This window comes from Bidens hawaiensis, unplaced genomic scaffold (assembly GCF_021521415.1).
Source record: "Bidens hawaiensis isolate Kalapana, Puna unplaced genomic scaffold, B.hawaiensis_p1.1 tig00027352_1, whole genome shotgun sequence".
NCBI classification, from domain to species: Eukaryota; Viridiplantae; Streptophyta; class Magnoliopsida; order Asterales; family Asteraceae; genus Bidens; species Bidens hawaiensis.
Genome location: NW_027494434.1, coordinates 2,726 through 22,959, shown reverse-complemented (window position 1 = coordinate 22,959; position 20,234 = coordinate 2,726). Strand labels below are relative to the sequence as shown.

At 34.8% G+C, this 20,234-nt stretch overlaps 2 protein-coding genes and 1 pseudogene across 2 annotated transcripts; 1 reads left to right on the top strand and 2 right to left on the bottom strand.

Moving 5' to 3' along the window:
• The first annotated feature begins 1,890 nt into the window (after positions 1–1,890).
• On the top strand, positions 1,891–8,038 carry LOC143575376 (E3 ubiquitin-protein ligase MBR2-like). The gene is made up of 6 exons (XM_077059777.1): positions 1,891–2,021; positions 2,700–4,248; positions 5,553–5,603; positions 6,408–6,503; positions 6,585–6,728; positions 7,523–8,038. The coding sequence occupies exons 2-6, from the start codon at positions 2,830–2,832 to the stop codon at positions 7,652–7,654; spliced, it is 1,842 nt and encodes a 613-aa protein (XP_076915892.1). The 5' UTR covers positions 1,891–2,021; positions 2,700–2,829; the 3' UTR covers positions 7,655–8,038.
• A 3,262-nt stretch (positions 8,039–11,300) lies between these two features.
• LOC143575375 (uncharacterized) lies at positions 11,301–12,071 on the bottom strand. The gene has a single exon (XM_077059776.1). It carries the CDS (start codon positions 12,069–12,071, stop codon positions 11,301–11,303), a length of 771 nt encoding a protein of 256 aa, XP_076915891.1.
• Positions 12,072–12,725: 654 nt separating this feature from the next.
• On the bottom strand, positions 12,726–14,207 carry LOC143575386 (U-box domain-containing protein 26 pseudogene; annotated as a pseudogene).
• Between the last annotated feature and the right edge of the window lie 6,027 nt (positions 14,208–20,234).

The following is a 20,234-nucleotide window of genomic DNA, read 5'->3' as shown; positions in this document are numbered from 1 at the left end:
ATTAATCGGTTAGGTTGCATTAGAAACTGTTAAATTACATTCTTGAACCCCATGATGATTCACTTTTGTTAATTGTTTGAATTTGTGAAATTGTTTAATCAGTATTAAAATCATTTTTATTTTGCTTGTGTGATCAGCACTAAAACTCATTACTTCATAATATTATAAATTAGTTGCACGATTACATTGACCACATACTCCTTGTGTTCGACACCCTACTTACCCTAACTTGCTTAGGTGGTAAGGAACTTGATTTAATTGTTTTTGACTAGACAGGGACAATTTAGCATCAATAGACAACCGGAAATGGATGTTATTCGGCAAAGCCAATGGCATTGATGTCGGAAGGCCGCCGACATAGCAACTAACATCCCATCTCTCTGCCGATCTCTCTAGAATCCCTATAACTAGATCTCTCTCTCTCTCTATATATATATATATACACATACATACATATGTTATATATATATATATATATATATATAAGAACGTGGAAAGTCGTCACTGAGCCTATAGACAAATGAAAAGGTGCAAGCATTGTTGGGGTGACGAATGCCACGTAAACAAACTACGAAGTAGAAACTCACCAACTTTTAACCACAATCTTCAGTCAATATAAAGAAACAACGATGGTGGGTGATAAGAAACAAAAGCACAGTGCGATAAAGTGAAACAACAAAAGTGAGTTATTATAAAATCACAAAAATGCAAAATATAAAGCATAGCGTATATAATATGAAACAACTGTAAAAATGAACTATAAATACTCTACAGAATTTACATTAACATGTGAAATACTACCCGCTTCATAATTACAAAATAACTTATCCACAAATATATAACTTTGACAAGAATTTAAGATATCAAGTTAATGAGCCCTAGCTCAATTGACATTGCGGGGAAACTAAAGATTTGGGCCGAAAACAACGAGATCCCAAGTTTATACTCGAACCCAACTGGATTTTATGGCAGTGGGCCTTTGAGCGAAGGATTTTATTCGAAACAAGAGACGGTGTGCTTGGACTACCCATGTTATATGTGGTCATGGGTGTATATTATCAAATTTTACCATTAGGTTACCCTAGATAATTAAAATTTAAAATTTGTTGATAACTAAAGCTCTTTTTAAGACATCAGTATTATTCTTACTTATGCCAATATTATTTACCCGACGGCAGGTGTGATGTTCTTTTCAATGTGGTGTAGTAGTAGTAATTGTGTGTTTTCAAACAAAAATTTAGATTCAGTTCTCAAACAACGAGAGGGGGGGGGCATGAGTGACTTAATAAAGAAAGACCGAAATCTTTATGATCTCTCGTTCGATACTGATGACGTATGAGTTTTACCACCAGTGGGCCTTCGACCATAAGAGTTTTCCTCGAAATTAAAGATAAATTGAAAACGATTAATAGCTCCGTATTTGGTAGTCTCTTGATGACCATTAAAAACTTATCTTTTAATGGTTCATAAACTCTTAATGGTTAAGAGGTAGCCGTAAGTCTGAATAGTTAAAAGTCTAACTACCTCTTAACCATTCAGACTTACGGCTTCGTTTTAACTATTAAGAGTTTATAAACCGTTAAAAGATAACTTATGACCATTAAAAAAGTATCAAACAGTCTCTAACTGCCCAGCTGAAGTAACATTTTCCAATTAGGTCACCCGTATTTGGTGACTCGTTTAAAAGGGGAAAAAAGGTAGCAGGTAAGATGATGAAATCGTAATATGATCCAACGGTGTGAAGATAATCAATCTAGAATAGCCTTGGTACCAGCAGCATATTCTATGCCATACCTCACCCACCGTAAACCCACCAATTCACAAATTTTCTTCATCTTCTTCTTCACCGTCAAAATTCCACACCTCCCTCTCTCTCTCTCTCTCTCTTAATCGTCGATCGATTCCTGAAACCACAATGAGCAGCTCCGATTATCTCATCAATCCATTACTTCGTTATCTTCTTCATCCTCATCCTACCGACTAAAAGCCCCTATTTCTATTCATTCCGATTACCTCAATCGGTAAACTTTTCGCCTTATTATCATCATGTGTTTGTTTCTTCTTCTTCTTCTTCTTCTTCTTATTATTATTATTGTTGTTGTTGTTGTTGTTGATTTTGAAGAAAACTATCCGTCTAGATCTTTTCGTTTCAATCTGAATCTGCCAATTTTGTTTATTTCTAGCTTGTTTCTTACGATGATATTTAAAAGCTGCTCTCTTTATAATTTTTAATTTAATATATTGTGTATCTGTTCAATTTTGACCCCAAGTTGTTGCAATTTGATGATTTTTTTTATTTTTTTTTTTGAATTTGCTGATATGAGTTTAAATAATTTTATATGATAAATTAGGTCAAAGTTTAGCCCTATTTGTTGCATAATGGAGTATGAGCTTTTTTTGAGGCTTGGAACTATTGTAATGTTATTCTTGGCTAGTTGTTCATGTTTAATTAATCTAATTTTCATGCTTTTGATTCTTTAAAATTAATGATTTTAGTATTGCAGCTGTATTTATCATTTGTTTTGACAACGCATATATTGTTTAGCTTTTATTTCTTCATTTACAGTTTAATTTTGACTCGTGAAATATAAAATTTAACTCTTTGTTCTTTACCATACCTGCATTGTGCTCTACTTCCGCTATCTATTTTACAGATGATTTCGAATTAACATATTTTTCTAATGATGTATAAATCCCAGGAACGCCATTCATTTAAATTTTGGTGCTTTATATGCATCAAGTAAGAGTGAAGAATTGCTGGTTCATATTGTGAATTGCCAATTACCTTTGTGGAGTTACCATTTTGATTAATTTCATAAGTTTGATCTCATGCGAGGTCAAAGGAGTATCTTTGACCCCTTTCCAGAAACCGTTGACCTTAACCAGGGGTCAAGCTCCAACACCACCAATATGGATGAAACTGATGATTGGAGTAACATGTTATATCCAGTCGAAAGACGGTTGTTAAATAACGATCTTTCCAACGAGTTGAATTTCAGTTGTGTGAATACGGACAGTCATAATAGTTATCCAAGTTTTAGAAGCTGGGATGTTGGTGAATCAAGTTCTAGAACTAGTTTACAAGGTCAAGTTTCTAATAATGGTCAAAGTTGGTCAAATGCAGTCAACCAACCGCAACATCAGGTGAATATGCAAAGTTCTAGTTCTAATCATATTCCCATGAATGTAAATTTAAACCCTGAATTTGAGAATAATAATAGTGAGGATGATGATGATGATGATGATACGATGCAGTCTTCGTCTTTTAGCAATTGGGGTTTATCTTGTAAAAGAAAATCTTTAGAAGGTACATCCACTCAAACCCTTGGTGTCGGTTCAAGTTACTTTCCAGAAACTTCTAGAAGCTTAAACATATCTTCACCTTTAGTCAACCCTGCACCTGTGAACCGTCATGAACCACCAAACACAAGAATTGGAGTTTCTGAAAACTCACCGCCACCAACGAGTTTTGACATTAGAGGCTCGTTTCTTGATGATAGTATTAATAACAATATATCATCAACTAGAAACGCTACTAGGCGTTCGAATGGTAACTCGTCTCACCATTCATCTAGTAGACAACTTTTGCTTAATGAGTTTTTGGACCGAGGGCAAATGGGTAATCTTTCAAACCAACAACCCCCGTTAACACACGTTCCCAATATTCAAAGAGACACACATCATTTTCTTTGGGGCAGTAATATCGGTTCAAGAAACGGGAGTTCATCAAGCTTGTTAAGAAACAATGTACAATATCATAATTTTGTTTCACCATCTGAAAGTAGGAACTTGGTTCAAGATCCCCCTAGTTGGAGTCTTGGTACTGGCGGCAATGGCAGCCGCAGTGGTGGCAGTGGCAGTGCACCGTTGAGTTCTAGAACTGGCCGCAGTAGTGGCAATGGCAGTGCACCATCGAGTTCTAGAACTGGCATTGGCAGTTCTGACGGTTCTCGTGGTTTTAATGGTGTATGGACACCTCTGCGTAGTAATCATGCAACCCCAAGTCAGCAAAGGTCGTCTGAGTTTCCCCCTTGGACACTTTTTCCGTCTGCTGAGGTGGAATCTGGAGGGCACAGAGGTCATTTTGCTCAGTTTTCTGGTGGGTCTTCTTCTATCTCAGATGATAATCATGTTCAAAGACGCAACCACCAGTCCTTTTCAAGGCCTGCTTTATTGATGGAGGTACCAGGTGATGATTGGCGGGTATTAACTGCTGACATTCAGGGAAGACAAAGGCTGGTATCTGAGGTATGTTATTCTTATTGCTATTTTTTTTGGGTTGCAATATATGATGATATATGGGATAATATATGTGAAGGCCATCCAAGTATTCAACTTTTTTCATCAAGATTACTTTATAGGTCAACCAAGTATGTACTTGTTTTTGTATATGTCGTCAAGTTAAGCTTAAAACACACCAAAATATTGTAAAATTACATAAGAGCACTAGTTACAAACTTACGTTAAATCTGTTGCTTATGATAGCTTGATACAATTGTTGTATGTATTTTTTCCAAATTTTAAGGGCATTTTTGGCATTAAGATTTTTTTTTGTTTGGCGTTGTAAATCCACATTTATGATACACTTGACTATTTGATGGGGTCATATGATACATACTGTTGAAACACAAGATTTTGATGTTGAACAACATGAAATGTACACTAAACACTTCTCTTGAAATTAAAATCTTTACTTGAACATGAACTTGTACCACATCTAATTACATCACTGACCCGTTGAGAACTAAAGAGTACCACAACCACCCAATTTAATGAAGAAACACTGAAGCTATTTAACATGGTCTTGAACTTGAATTTGATGATATCAATGGTACTTCTAGACTTCAATTAATATGATATACATGTGCATTTGCATGTTGTCTTTGTAAACCTGACTGATATTTTCATATACGCTTCTTAGGTTTTTCATTGTTTATAAAGAGTTTTTATATGCATTATTGGGAAGGTTATTTATCTAGCTTATGTTGTGGGATTGTTGCGTGATAAAGAGTTTTCATATGCATTATTGGGGCAACATGTTAGTTCAATTTCTGGTAAATCAGACTAGAGAAGATAATATTTGGAATGCAAGAATGTTGCTAATTTCACAATGAACATATTAATTTTTCTATGAAGTGCCAAAATGCAGCTTGCAACAAGAGTTTTAACTTTCGCACGTTTCATTCAAAGGGTTATAGAATATATTTGAAAGCTATAGATGTTGTTCAGGGTGTCAACAGCTTCCATTTTTACTAGACATACAAAATTTTGATTCTTTGAAACTTAAATGTTGCACGTATATTGCAATGTATACATTATTTGAAAAAGTTGTTGCAGTTACCTACTTGCCCATTATAAATCATTACAGTTAAGTTGATAGTCAAGTTGTCAAAATGTTTTGGTTGAACAATTTTCTTATCAAATATTGCCATTTAGATTGCACTATATCATTTTTTATTTATAATCTTTATTCATATCCATTACCACTTTCTATTCTTCGTGATTTATTTAAAGTTCTTCAGTTTCATGATTTTTGTTTGTTAATGTAACAGATCCGACAAGTGTTGAATGCAATGCGAAGGGGTGAAAATTTACGTGCTGAGGTTTGATTTCGTTTGCGTTGGTTTCACTTCTATTTTTTTTTTAAATATTTTATCTACTAGTTAAATGAAATATAAAAACTAAACTTACATAACCTGAAACATTGAGATTTCTTTACTATTTCTACTTAATAACTAGAGGCAAGTCGCTTTCTGGAATTTGTTCACAGTTTTTTATTGTTGCAGATAAACAAATCTTATATTGTTATCTCAAATATAAGATTTTGATAAATTGAATTTAAAATATGAGGTAAATAGTGATTATGTTTTAAGTGATGTGTAAAGTTGATGAAAAATCGGTTTCAAATTCTGTTTATAGGTTTTACAACAAAAATCGATTGATACACAACAAACAATTCTATTTGTATTATTTTACTTTTTTAGGGCCAGTTATTGTCTTCTCTTGTGATTTAAGGGTAGAATTGTCTAATGACAATTATTTGTTGTGTATGAATAACTTCTTGTGTAATTTTTTTTAAAGTTTGTTTAAAGTTTTTAGCTTTAACTTTTGCAGCCCATTAGCATTAAAATAAATCCCAATTCCCGAACTAATCCATGTCACATAAACGTGTTGAAATTGCCACCCTTAGTAAAGCCTATTCGAATTCTTAATAAATAACTAACTCCCACCCTTCAAAATATACCATACTACACGTTAATAAAACATATATTATTAATTACATGAATAAATGATATATGAAGAATTTTGGGACATGAAATTATACACAAAATACCTACCCTTTGTTGGCGGCAATGGTATAAATTTATCTGATTCGATTTTAACAAATAATTCATGATATATGTCAGGATTATATGATCTTTGATCCATTTATCAATGGTGTTGCTGAGTTGCATGACAGGCATCGTGACCTGAGGCTAGATGTTGATAATATGTCATATGAGGTAAAAATGAGCATTTTCTTTTGATTTTTTAAAGTCTTGCCCTTTATTTACAGTATTATTAAAGTATGCATTAATTTTCAGGAACTGCTTGCATTGGAAGAACGCATAGGGGATGTGAACACTGGGCTGAGTGAAGAAGTCATTTTAAAGTCAATGAAACAAAGAAAACACATAGCTTTAATGGCGATTTTAACTCAAAAGTTAGAACCATGTTGCATATGTCAGGTGAGAACACATTTTATTCATACATTTTACTTTGAGGGTCAATCACTATTTATATGCTATGTTTCAACTCTTTTCTAATTTCTAGATTTTTATTTAATGTAATTACCTAAGACAAATAGTTTTTTGGCACCGCATCAGAAAAAGAAGTCTACATGGTTACACATTGTCTTTTTGTCTAGTTTTGGATCAGTTTTGCTTGAATAAAAGTTGAGATTTGGTTAATTTAAATCAAGAGGGCATTTGCCAGAATGCTGGACATCATTTTAACATGATTTAGTTATGTGAATTTAAACTTAATCAAAAGGTCCCTTATAAACTCTAGTGTTTTAATCATGCAAAAAATTTGGCTTTTTTTACATAGTTTTCAAATATTAATATTTTATTTATGCAGAAAAGGGTTTTTCTTGTTAGAAATATATTCCAGTGTCTTTATCATTAAGTTTTGAAGTTTAAGAGGTTAATTATGTTAAAATGGAAGCAAGGGGACTTATATGAGGATTCAGCTAAACTTCATAGGGTTGACAATTTCACATTTTTTTATATTTTGAAACTTTGATGTTTTATTGTTCTTTCTGAAAAAAAAAAGGTTTGGTTACTTAAATTAGAGTTTGGAGTAATATTGATCATTTTTACGCAAATAGCCTTTCTTTTATGTATAATAGTTAGAACTTCATAGTTCATGATTGAAGATTTTGGTCAAGACTAGCTCGATGCTTAGGCGGGTCCCACTTACAATTTTTTTCGGTTGTTATCCTGTGTTCTTATTTATTCAACTTTATTTTTATACTTTACAGGAGGATTATGCCACGGATGACAATATCGGAAGCTTGGATTGCGGACATGACTTCCACACAGATTGCATCAAACAATGGCTGGCACAGAAAAATATTTGCCCCATTTGCAAGATGCCTGGTTTGGCTACTTAAAGATGTTGCATTTGATTTTAATTTAAGATAAATGTCCCAAAAGATGTTACATTTGAATTTAATCTTATGCTTTGGTTGGCAGACATATTTTTGTAGCTTCTGCATATCCTTTTGGATCCCTCATTTTTGTTAACTCTCAAAAAAGAGGGCCAAGATAAGGTCATAAATAGATTTCACCTTTTAAGTTTGATTACACATCACCTCTAAATCTCTTAAGTTTGTCCATAAAAGGCTAGTGGCCTAGCGTGGACTTCTTTTTTTTACTTTGGTCAATCGGTAAGCGAAGTGTTTTGGTAGAGTCTTATGATTTATTTTTGCTAACCGGTTTTCTTGGTTAAACTAGTGTCAATGGATGGGAATTACATAAGCATTTATACTTGAGTTGTGTTAAATCTTTTGGCTTAAAATTGGAGTGTTAAAACTAGTATAAACTAGTAATATATATATATATATATATACACACACACATATATATATATATTGAATAATTAATTGTTCAACATATTTTCACAAAAAGGCTTTTGCTTTACATGAAAATCATGTCTCTTTTAGTTTTTAAAATTTGTTACTGTAAGAATTCTTATTTATACCTTTTTATGTCCGGTCGGATATTTTGCGAGGCTTGAGAGTGGATGAAAGTCGATGCCCGTCGTGAGTTTTGGCTTGGTTTGGTTTATGGTAACGAATCATGAATGTTGGAAGCTCTTTTTTGGCATGCTCAAAACACATACTTTTGTTGTGAATGCTTTGTTTGTCAGTCACATACCATTATTGTTGGGACAATCTTCTTGGTCAATGGTAGTTAAAGTTGCATTTTTTATCATCATTTATATTTGACGAATGTTTGCGTTTCATGACTATGTGAACATAATGGTGGTTGTTTAAACTTTAAAGTGTCCCTTTTCAGATGTTTTTCTAAACTCAGAAAGTGCCATCATATATGTGATGACTATAAACATATTCTCAACCAAATCCACCTAATACTTGCTCTATTGTTCACGTTCTTCCTTCACAAGTCATATAAAGTTATAAAAACAAGAGTCGGAATAATATAAACTCTTCAATATTGTTAGTGTCAATATATATCTCATGTTCAATAGGTTACCAAAATATAGTGAAGACTTCATGAAGCTTAGTGGTTGATACTTATTGTTCAGATGTGTGAAGCTTAGAGGTTAATGATTGTTGTTACTGTATACATGTTTAGACGTTAGATATATATATCTCTTTGGCCTAGTGGTATCAAGGTGTTGTATGAGATTTTGTTTTTTTTCCAAGTAGCAGGGGTTCAAATCCGTTGATCATAAAAAAAAGCGAGTCTTTGATTATTACAATTTTAGTGGTAATTACAAATACATAAACTACTAATTAAGTCTAGAGTTCAACCAATACAGTCAGGATATCCAAAACAACGATGAAAAACAAGATATTAGATATATGCATGATACACAATCGTACTATGGATCATTATTCTAATAATTGTCCAACTTAGGTACCGTATCAAAAAATACCGTTAAAAGGAGCTCAAGTAAAATAAAATCGTACCTATTTGGGCGGTATTGCTACTAGTATGATACTAGACCAATGAAAATACCAAGAGTGAAGAATTACACAACCGAAATCTTTGAAGTCACATACCGGGTACCGTACCCTTGATCCTTGGTCAGTATCAGTATGTTACGATGCTGGTATTCAACCAAAAAATATCCCATCCCTAGGCCAAGTGGCCAACTCTAAATGCTGATAAATTACAGTTTAGTGGCAACACGACCTTAGATTGATTGTGCTAAATGAGAGCAAATCTTTAACTTTTAAAGACGAAAAACCATGTTGACTTACGGCTCAACTGTAGATCTATCACATTTTAACACTCCAGATTTGTAGACTCAATAATGATTTTTTATCGTCGAATATCTCCATTCAAACAACTAACTTCCAGATTTCGTTACATAAAGTGAGTTTTCGTTGGAACATAAAATATAATGCTATGCTCACTTCACATATTCTTTTAACGTCCATCACAAGAGTGGATGTGTGCTGCTTGAGTGAACTATAAGGAATATGTCGTAACTTCAAATTGAAATATCAATGTACCACACATATAACCCACATGATTTATTCAGGTTCCTATTTAATTTACTTGAAAGATACCATAGTTCTCCACACACATTCGAGGCATAGTACACTAAAGGCATACTTACGTGTAGAGGTGCACAAAAAACCCGAACCTGGAACCGGACCCGAAAAAAAAAAACCAGAACCGGTTTTTCTTAAACCCGGGTTTTTAATACCCGAACCCGAACCCGACCCTACCCGTAGGGTACGGATAGGGTATGACTTTCAATTTTGAAACCCGAACCCGTACCCGATCTAAACCCGATAATACCCGAAACCCTGTTCTAGGTATACCCGAAACCCTATTCTAGTTATACCCGAAACCCGGGTTTTTTGCATACCCGAACAAGATTTTTTGCATGCTAGGATATTAGTGTTTGTGCACATGTTTTTCTGTGGCTGTCTATAGATCTATAGTCGTTCTCCAACGGATCTTTTTTGGAGCACGTATATAATATAAATACTTGTTTAGAGCAACACCTTTTGATATACCAAACAACTGAAAACACATAAAATATATGTTTTTTGTATCATTGTTTAGTTGTTTATGTATGTTTAAATAAACAACTTTGAAGTTAGTATGCAAAAAAATGGAGTTAGGATAAAAAAATGAAGCAGACCCGTTAATAGAAGAAAATTGTAGAAAATGGGCTTTTTCTAATACCCGAAAAATAGGGTATTCAAAACCCATAAAACGGGTTTTTTTCAATACCCGAAAACAGGGTCTTCAAATACCCGGGTATTGAAGACCCGGTTCAATACCCTACCCGAACCCGGTACACAGGGTATGGGTTTTCAAGCAAATACCCGACCCGAACCCGACCCGATTATTGTTAATACCCGATTTTTCAATACCCGATCATACATGAACCCGGTTCCATACCCGAACCCGATTTTTCATAATACCTGATTTGTGCACCTCTACTTACGTGTGGCTATTTGAGTCTTTAGGACTGATGAGTTTAAACCAACTAGTGATAAAACAATGATTACATTATCTACATATTTAACGAACTTGATAAATCACAAAAGGTTCACACTTGTTAACATGATAAATTAATAAAAGACAGAATTACAAATTTTGTCCTTTAAAATAAGACGAATTACGGTTCGTGTCCTTTTCTAAGTTTCTTTGCAGGCGGTGTACTTTAAACTTTTTTTTCCTACAAGTTATTTCCATTACGCTAACTGGGTTAGAAAAACTCTGTTAAATCCCATCACGTGAGAAGCATGTGAGGGTAGTTTTGTCTTTTTGCCTACCCTGCAACAACTTCTTCTTCTTCTGTTTCTGTATCTATTAACACACACACATTTCATCACCATACCTCCCACTCTTCTTCTCCATCTTCTTAACCATCTACTCATCCGCCCACTTCCTCCTCTTCCGCCACTGGACCACCACCCTCCGCCCAATCGCCGCCAGCTGCCTCATCTCACTTCTCTCTCTATGTTCTACCACACCATCACCATAACCACTCCTCAAACACCATCACCACCAGCCACCATAGCTCCGCCACCAGCCACCGCTCCATCACCTTAATCGACGTCTCCTCCTCCTCCCAGTGCTAGTTACCGCCATATCCATCTCAACCGAACCAGCATATCTTTCATCCCGCGGTTGAATATTAACACTAGCATGAACAACCGAATTCGCATCTCTATTCCTCGTATTGATCCTAAGGTTTCTAATCGCATCCGCCACTGGACTAATACTATTATCCAAACACCGCGGTTCCACACTCTCCACTCTGCGCGCCTTCAGCCTGGGCGGAATTATCACTCCGAAATCAGACTCCAACCCTTCCAAACTCCTCCCATTCCCATTCCCGTAAACGGGTATAACATTAGCATCGGTCACTTCCCCGTTGCAAACCGGACACTCTTTCGAAATCAAATCAACATACGGAACATTATAAAAACACCCCCAACAAAACAAGTGACCACAACATGTCAAAATCGGATCTTTAGCCATACCCAAACATATATTACAATCAAAGATCCCACCATTATAATCACCATCACTCTTATTATCATCAGCATCCATTTCCAACGCTTTCGCCAACCGGGTTTTATCCCTTTTGCAATTCCTTAAGCTCTCACCGTCAACACCCACAGTTGGATCATCTACTGACATCATATTTAACGCCGTTGATTGGGGTTGTCTTAAACTCGCGCAAATTGCAAATCTAATTCGATCTTCAATTGGGCGACGTGGGTTTTGATGTTCATCGGAAAAAGACTCAAACCCAGGTGGCGATTGTGACGGCGGTGACGGTGGCGGTTGGTTTAAATCAAGATTCATGAGTGACTCACCGATATGGGTTAATTCTTGATTGGATGGGGTGAATTGAAACTGCATTGGATGGAATTGTAAACCCTAGTTAAGATTATCCCCAAATGTAACGAGTGTTGTTTGTTTAAAGACAGAATTACATATTTGCAATGGTGGCGGTGGTGGAGCGGTGGCTGGTGGCGGAGCTATGGTGGCGGTGGTGATGGTGTTTGAGGAGTGGTTATGGTGATGGTGTGGTAGAACATAGAGAGAGAAGTGAGATGAGGTAGCTGGCGGCGATTGGGCGGAGGGTGGTGGTCCAGTGACGGAAGAGGAGGAAGTGGGCGGAGGAGTAGATGGTTAAGAAGATGGAGAAGAAGAGTGGGAGGTATGGTGATGAAATGTGTGTGTGTTAATAGATACAGAAACAGAAGAAGAAGAAGAAGTTGTTGCAGGGTAGGCAAAAAGACAAAACTACCCTCACATGCTTCTCAAGTGATGGGATTTAACAGAGTTTTTCTAACCCAGTTAGCGTAAAGGACATAACTTGTAGGAAAAAAAATTTAAAGTACACCGCTAGCAAGGAAACTTAGAAAAGGACACAAACCATAATTCGTCTTATTTTAAAGGACAAAATTTGTAATTCTGTCGTAATAAAAAGGAACAAATGCAAAACTAACCTTCAAGTTTTTCCATTACCAAAAAGCAACCAACCCACCAACAAAACTTCTTACATACAATTTCCCCCCAAATCTTTTATATACCCCCAATCACCTTCTAGAACCTTCCTTTTTCTAAAAACTAATTTTGTTTCATAATAATCAACTAAAAAAAAAGTGGATCAAAATCATCCACAGAAATTAAAAAAAAGAAAAAAGAATCAAAACCGAATGACGTCACTGCACCCAAACTCACCGGAACTCCTAACAGACTTTTCCGGCCACGAGTCCCGTAGCAGTTTCAATAGCATTTGAGCTTTCCGCTTTGCACGTTCCGTACAATCACTCTGCACAAGCAACAACAGCTGCGTCAACACGCCGGCAGCCACCGCCTCCCTATGCAACCCTTCCGCCGCCGAGCACAGCGACAGCAATGCTCCGGCAGCGTACTCCGTCGCTCGGTCGGATATTTTCAAAATAATTTTCACTAATAAAGGTACTGTCAGCGCGTGAGACGCAAACGCCGCACATCCTTGCGGTATCCGGCACAGAAGCTCCACCGTCGCTAACGCTCTCTCGGCGTCGCATTTTTCAAAATCCGGCAGCCGGTTAATTATCGCCTCCACCGCTCCGGCAACCACCGCCTTGTGACGGTGTTGCTTCACTAAACATAAAGCGAATAACGCCTTGATTCCGACTTTCATTGCTCGTGGATACGTTAACGGATAGTTTAATATTCCGACTATACGTTCGAATACCTCATCGTGATTGCTAATTTCCGCTCGGTGATCTGAAGATCTCGTTCCGGCAACGATGTTTTCAAGTAACGATGCTGAATTAACCCTAACGTCAATTGAAGGATCCGATAGAAGTGAAATTAGGTATAGAATCCGATCCGGATCCGACGAAACCAACACACACTCCGACTCGGTTAACGGAAACGACGATAGAATCGCTAACGCCTCCAGATTCAATTCCGATGAGTTTGAATTAGAATTTGAATTCATTTCCGTGAATAATATTCCGATTAACACCTCACGTGCGTTATACACCGAACTTGAAATAACCAAACGGTTTTTATCCGAGTCACGTGCCAAGCCTCGTAACCGGCGTAGAGCTGACAGCCTGGCATGCCTAGTATTAGACTCATTGCCAGCCTGGTTAAGTAATGACCGGACCATAACCGGATCCGCCGGTTGCTTCGGCGTCGGAATACGTTCCACTCCATACGACCGGTTCTCCACACACCATTCCTGAATAAGGCGTCGTAGTGTGTGGTTAGGGATTAACGTGAAGTCGGTTAACGGAAGGCGTGTGACCGGACACGTGGTGTTGCCGGTTGCCATCCATGACTCGATGCTACACCGGTCGTATGTCTGACCGGTGCCTACTATCACCGGATCCCTCATTAGCTCTAGCGAAATTGGACATCTGAAATGGTATGGGATCTGAACACCAATATCCAACGGCTCTAGCTTCTCTAATCCACCAGGCATGTTTTCTTCTTCTTATTATTAAGATTATGCTTTCAATTTTCAATTGAGTTTTGATATATAGAGTGTGGCCCCTTATATCTGACCAAGGTACTTGTTTAGTTCACCACACGTGTGTAGTGGTAGCCATTAACTTGAGGCTTAACCATAGTTATTGTTTGTTCAATGGAGTGAGGTCCAGTCAAATGTGACTGGGGCCCACTTTCATGCTGGAAGGATTTCTAACTCCCATTTTCATCAATTGGGGATTCCACTTTTTATGTGCTTTGTTTATTACCCAATTCCCATTAGAGACTTTGGAGTATTACCTATTTTTATTTTCAGCATTATCTTTGTCCTTTTCTTCCCCTTTTTAATATCTATCTTTGACCATAGCTTTACTTCCTAAACACAAATTAATAATGTTTAACAAAAGCCAATTATTGCATCATATAGGTTAATAAAAGCCAAAATATTGCCTATAGTGACTTGAAAACTTTATGATAAAAAAGTTATTTGGGACCTTAATAAAGAATATCGACTCTTTCATACTAGTATGAAACGTTAGAATGATATTTTTGAGATTGACCAAGACCGTTAAATTGGGGTTTCCGAGGTTTCAACGCATGACTTCTTTTGATATTTAATTATTTTGTGCTCAAATACAACCCGACAGTAACAACAGACTGTCGGGTCGTTGTTGCAATAATCTTTGAACTTGACCGACATAAAGCTGTTTAATAAACGTCTCTCTTAAATTGGTATGAAAAGAATTTGCCAATTTGATGCACCTTTACCTAGTTTTTTGAATTGCAAAAAGGTGTTTCATTTTGACACTATTACATTGCATGATTTCATGGCCACATGGAGACCATATTTGTTGACCAATATAAATGCAATCATCTTGAATAATGTTTTGGGAATGCACATAACATATCTTATAGTTCTTGTTTACATAAATGTCAGTTTAGTTTCATTACATTGGTTGATTTCTTTGGGCATTGCCATGCCATGTAGTCAAAGTGTCTCTTCTACCATTCAAAAGCCCCAAACCACCACTAGCTTGTATGGTCAAAAATAATGTGAGGATTTATGGTGCCTTGTTTGTCTAAATAAGATCACTAGCAGTTAAGGATGATGCCATCCCCACAAAAATAATCTAATAAATATTACAAAAATGAGGTAGATGGGGTGATTGCCTCAATCTTTGAATCGTGTAGAACTATGTGTAAATCTACTGGAAAGGGACATTTTATTTTATATGACTACATAGATACTGGTACGGGTGTCCTACCCATTGCAATTTCAGTTGTAATTTCAATATAGAAAATCATAAAAATATCTGTTTATTATGTGTATTAATTACATGATAGTATGAAATTATGAATATCAAACAATTTTTGAGTATTGAAAGTTGGCTTTGGGTGTATCAATCAAGCCCACTTTATACTTTTAAAAGATTTCAAACTTTTTAAAAAGATTATAAAAAACAAGTTTTCCAAACAAAATCTAATAAATCATGTAAACAAAACACATACTTGAAACTGACACTTGTGCTATTCATAGTGGCGGATCTAAAACCATAGGGTAACGTTAAATTATTTTTTTAAACGTATTTTTTGAAGTTTAAACTAAACAAAAATAGAAGCACGATGATAAATAAATTTAAACACATGGGTTGCATATTTCTCTCATTTGGTTTTTGAAAGCTTGAAATCGAGTCATTACATCCTCTTCTTTTACTCTATTAAGAGTTTCTCTTTCGACCACACAATGTAAAACATTGTTCAAATACTCATAACTCATTCGATTGCGAAAATCCGTCTTGATAAGCTTCATTTTAAAAAAACATCTTTTAACGGTTGCGGTTGCAGCCGGTAAAACCAACGCTAGCTTCAATATACAATAAACCAAAGGAAAAGTGGCGCGTTTTCCGGTTTCCACCATTACACGAGCAATGTCACATATTCCACCCAATTTTGCAAATTTATCATATTAATTTAAAGTGTGATAAAAGGTCGTGAGATCACCCGAAATACACCATGTTTCTTTATTACTAAAGTCATTCGGATACATATTAGAAAATGTCACTATCTTCGATATGTCAATTGTATAAAAAGAATCACAAGAATTTAAACCGGACATATTTTCTATCAAACTAGCTGAGACCTCACTATATATATTTCCTAGTTCTTGAATTTGCATATCCAAAACAGTATTAAAAACTTCAACCTCAAAATGATGTCGATTAGTAATGATAATCTTTCGGGTTCGTTGATTAGCATAACTTTCCGTCATATCTAACATCTTAATCTTGTTTTTTCACAAAAAGATGTCACTCTAGCTAACATCTTGTCAAACCTGTTTTGTCTTATAGATTATTCAATGTTCGTTTTGTCCCGCTTATCAGCTTAGACGCTTCTAACAAGTCTTGATTTGTTTGAAGACGTTTTGAAAAATCATGTTAAAACCTTTAATTTAATCAAATATGAAAGTTGAATGACCTAATTGGAACACTTTTTAAAGTTGAGTGACCTAATTGGAACACTTTTGAAACTTGGTTACTATTCTATGAAATAGAATAGTAACAATCTTTCAAAAGTGTTTCAATTAGGTCACTCATGCATATTTTTCTCAAATCGGGTCACTAAATCTTCAAATCGAGTCTCACCAATTTTTTGTTTATTAAGAAAGAAATGTAAGATAAGATGTAGGGGTCGGAATTTGCAATATATGTAATTATATTTTTAAAAAATTAAAAAACGGTAATTATATTAAAATTCAAAAATAAAAAATATAATCCACGTCGCCATTCAACGTCAACATCAAAAAAAAAGATAAAAAGATTTCCTATGTGAAACAAAAAATAAAAACGTTAAAAAAGTATGTTAAAACCTTTAATTTAATCAAATGTGAAAGTTTAATGACCTAATTTGAACACTTTTTAAAGTTGAGTGGCCTAATTGGAACACTTTTGAAACTTTGTTACTATTCTATGAAATTGTCCCTATTATTTAAGTGTAACATATATTATTTTAAGGGTTAATGAGTTTTATTGGTTGGGTTTTACACATTTGTTTGGGCTTCAGTTGGGTTGAATTTTTAAATTGGTTGAGCTTAAAACGCATAAGGGTAACATTATTTTTTTATGGGTAGCGAAGCACGAAAACAACCTAAATTTTAATTTTTTTACATTATCGACGAGAAGTTGAGGGATTGCGAAGGCTACCCCTAGCATTAACCTACATCCGCCACTATATTCACTATTAACTTGCGGGTAACACTGCTATTTCTTAACTTTTTAATTAACACTAAAATTGTTGAGTTTTACTAAATTAAATCATATATCTTCTAATTAAAAAGCAAATAAATAAACAACATTAAATATCCTTCACCTAACCCTCCGCCCAGACCTTTTCCAGCGGGTGAAGATGATGTTTGAACCCGGGGGGGGGGGGGGGGGTATCATTATTAATTTAGCATTTTAAAGGAAAATTGAATTTTAATAATCACAAGTATAACCTATTGACCGATAATAATCCTTACTTACACTTTGATTAATGATGATCCTAACTTTCATTTTTCTTGGGGAGAGCAATCCTAGTAGCATAGCATCATAGATTTATACTTGATTCTCACTCGATTTCTCTCAAAATAATGGTTATGAACGAAATGGAGAAACGAACTAGCGAAATCATGTATAAATCAAATGAAAATCGAGTGTAAAAATCTATTGTGATTATGTTACCGTGATTGCTCTAGCCAACAAACGTTAAAGTTTGGATATTTTTGGTAAAAGTGTTTAGTATAGATTATTATTGGCTGATATGTGATAGTTTGAATTACTATAATCAAGTTTTTCTTTTCCTTTTTAGTAATGAAGGTATATATTTTATTTTACTATAGTTTAATAAAAAATGATAACGACTATTAATGCTATGAGCCATTTATATTACACTTAAGGCCATACATAATGGTTAATGCTACTCAAGAGGTATTTTCGCCACATAATAATCATTTTGCTTTAGCCAAAAACACATGTAATGGTCACTGTCTCCTAACGACCGCTAATGCCCATTCAATTATTACTATTTAAAGTTACATAGGATGATAGGACTATATTGCAGAAACGTCCATGCTCCTATAACGCCATAAACATTTATCCCGAGGGGATGGTGTAGGGTCTTATTGGCTCCTATAATGTTCATTACAGATGATCTAAGTGAATAGTGGACACTAATATTTATGTAACTTTAAGACTTTGAGGTTAGAACCATAGAACTTATTACAAGTGGAATAGGTGTAATTAATTCTGAAATTTATTCATATTTCGTAATTCTTACCTATATCAATTAGAAATTATTGAAAAGAAAATAAGTATATGCTATGTTCAATGAATAAAATTATTTCTCAATTACAGAAGAAAGTTCTTTACAAATAATTTTGTTGTTTGTGCAAATGATCGTATGATAGTGACACAACCTGTAAACTGCAGTTGGACCAAAAGAGGTTTTCAATTGATGTTTGTTTCTTGAATTTGGAATTACTATTACTTTATATATCTATTATTGGCTTGGAATTATATATACATATACACACACAGACAAGCATAGGCTGTTAATAAAGAATCAATTTTAGATACAAAATTGTGGGAATCTTATAGACATTCATGTTTCTTTAAATGTGTCAATCATACAATGTATGCAAGTGACAAACATAAATATACAATTATTTCGTATTTGTAACCAGAAAAGTATTTAATTATCTGAAAATCTAAAGCTTACAAAAATGAAAAATGATATACCAATCTAAAAATCAACATAATAGTCAATTTAAGTTCTATATGAGTCAATGATGAGTGTTAGAAAATGACTCACTTATTATATCCTCATAGATTGATCTTAATTACATTTATCATCAGTTCATAACTAATTAACATGAAAGAAAATTACATAAGAGACCAAAATGGACCCATAATTACAATTTTTATACCATAAAATGAGACCTCTGACAAAATGTACATGAGTTGTGCGGCATGTTTGCATGTTTAGTGGACTAGATATTTAATTTAACCAATTCTATATTGATGAATGTGTTAGTGTGTGTGTATGTATATATATATACACCCCCGCTCTCGATGACTAACTAGGTGTAAATGATGAATCAATAGCTCGACGTTTAAGTATTATGCATAGTATGGTTTACGAAGAAACTCGGTTTAAGGATTAAGATTTCCAAAGTGTCATATTTTGAAACTAGAGGGATCATAGTTGGTAAGGGAACAACGATTGAAATGGAATCTTTGTTGTAAAATAAACACATGCTTTTGTTGGTTGTTGTGTTGAGGGTGTGTTAAAAAGACAAAGCAGAAGGTGTCGTTTAGCAGCTACAGTAAAGCTGATGCGTGGTGGCGAGGGAGGCAGTGAGGACCCACTAGCAGTGTACCCACGACCGACTTTATCCGTGGTCAAAACCTGCAACATTTTACTGTACAGATAGACACACTCGCTTCCAAATTCACTTTTATCTTTAACGTTGTGTTACACAAATAGATATTGAATATGTTTAAAAGAGTTAAACCCTGAAAAAGAAATATATGTTTAAGAATCGTTGAGACCGCTCGGATTAGGTGTCAAGTGTCAACTCGTTCGGTTTATAGCTTGAAATCAATTGTAAAAACCGAACCAACTAAAATGTTAAAAAATAAATAAAATTGTTTTTCAAACATACTGAAATAAAAAAAAAATTATAATACGTATACATATTTTAGATTATAATTTGTATATATTATTATTATTATTTTGACGAAAACTGGTGAAATAAAGTAATTTTCACTTTAAAACCTTTTATGATAAGTTGTTATAAATTAATTAATAATTATGAAAGCAGACAATTATTTATGTGTTATAATCACTAATCATATTATATTCGTCACTTTACTGTGCTTTGAAAAGAAATCGTCTAAACCATCAAATGCGTAAAACCAACGACTAGTCCAAATGATCCGTCTAATTCGATCAGATTAATTTATTGTCACTAACCCTTGTTCTTGAGTTTTTTAA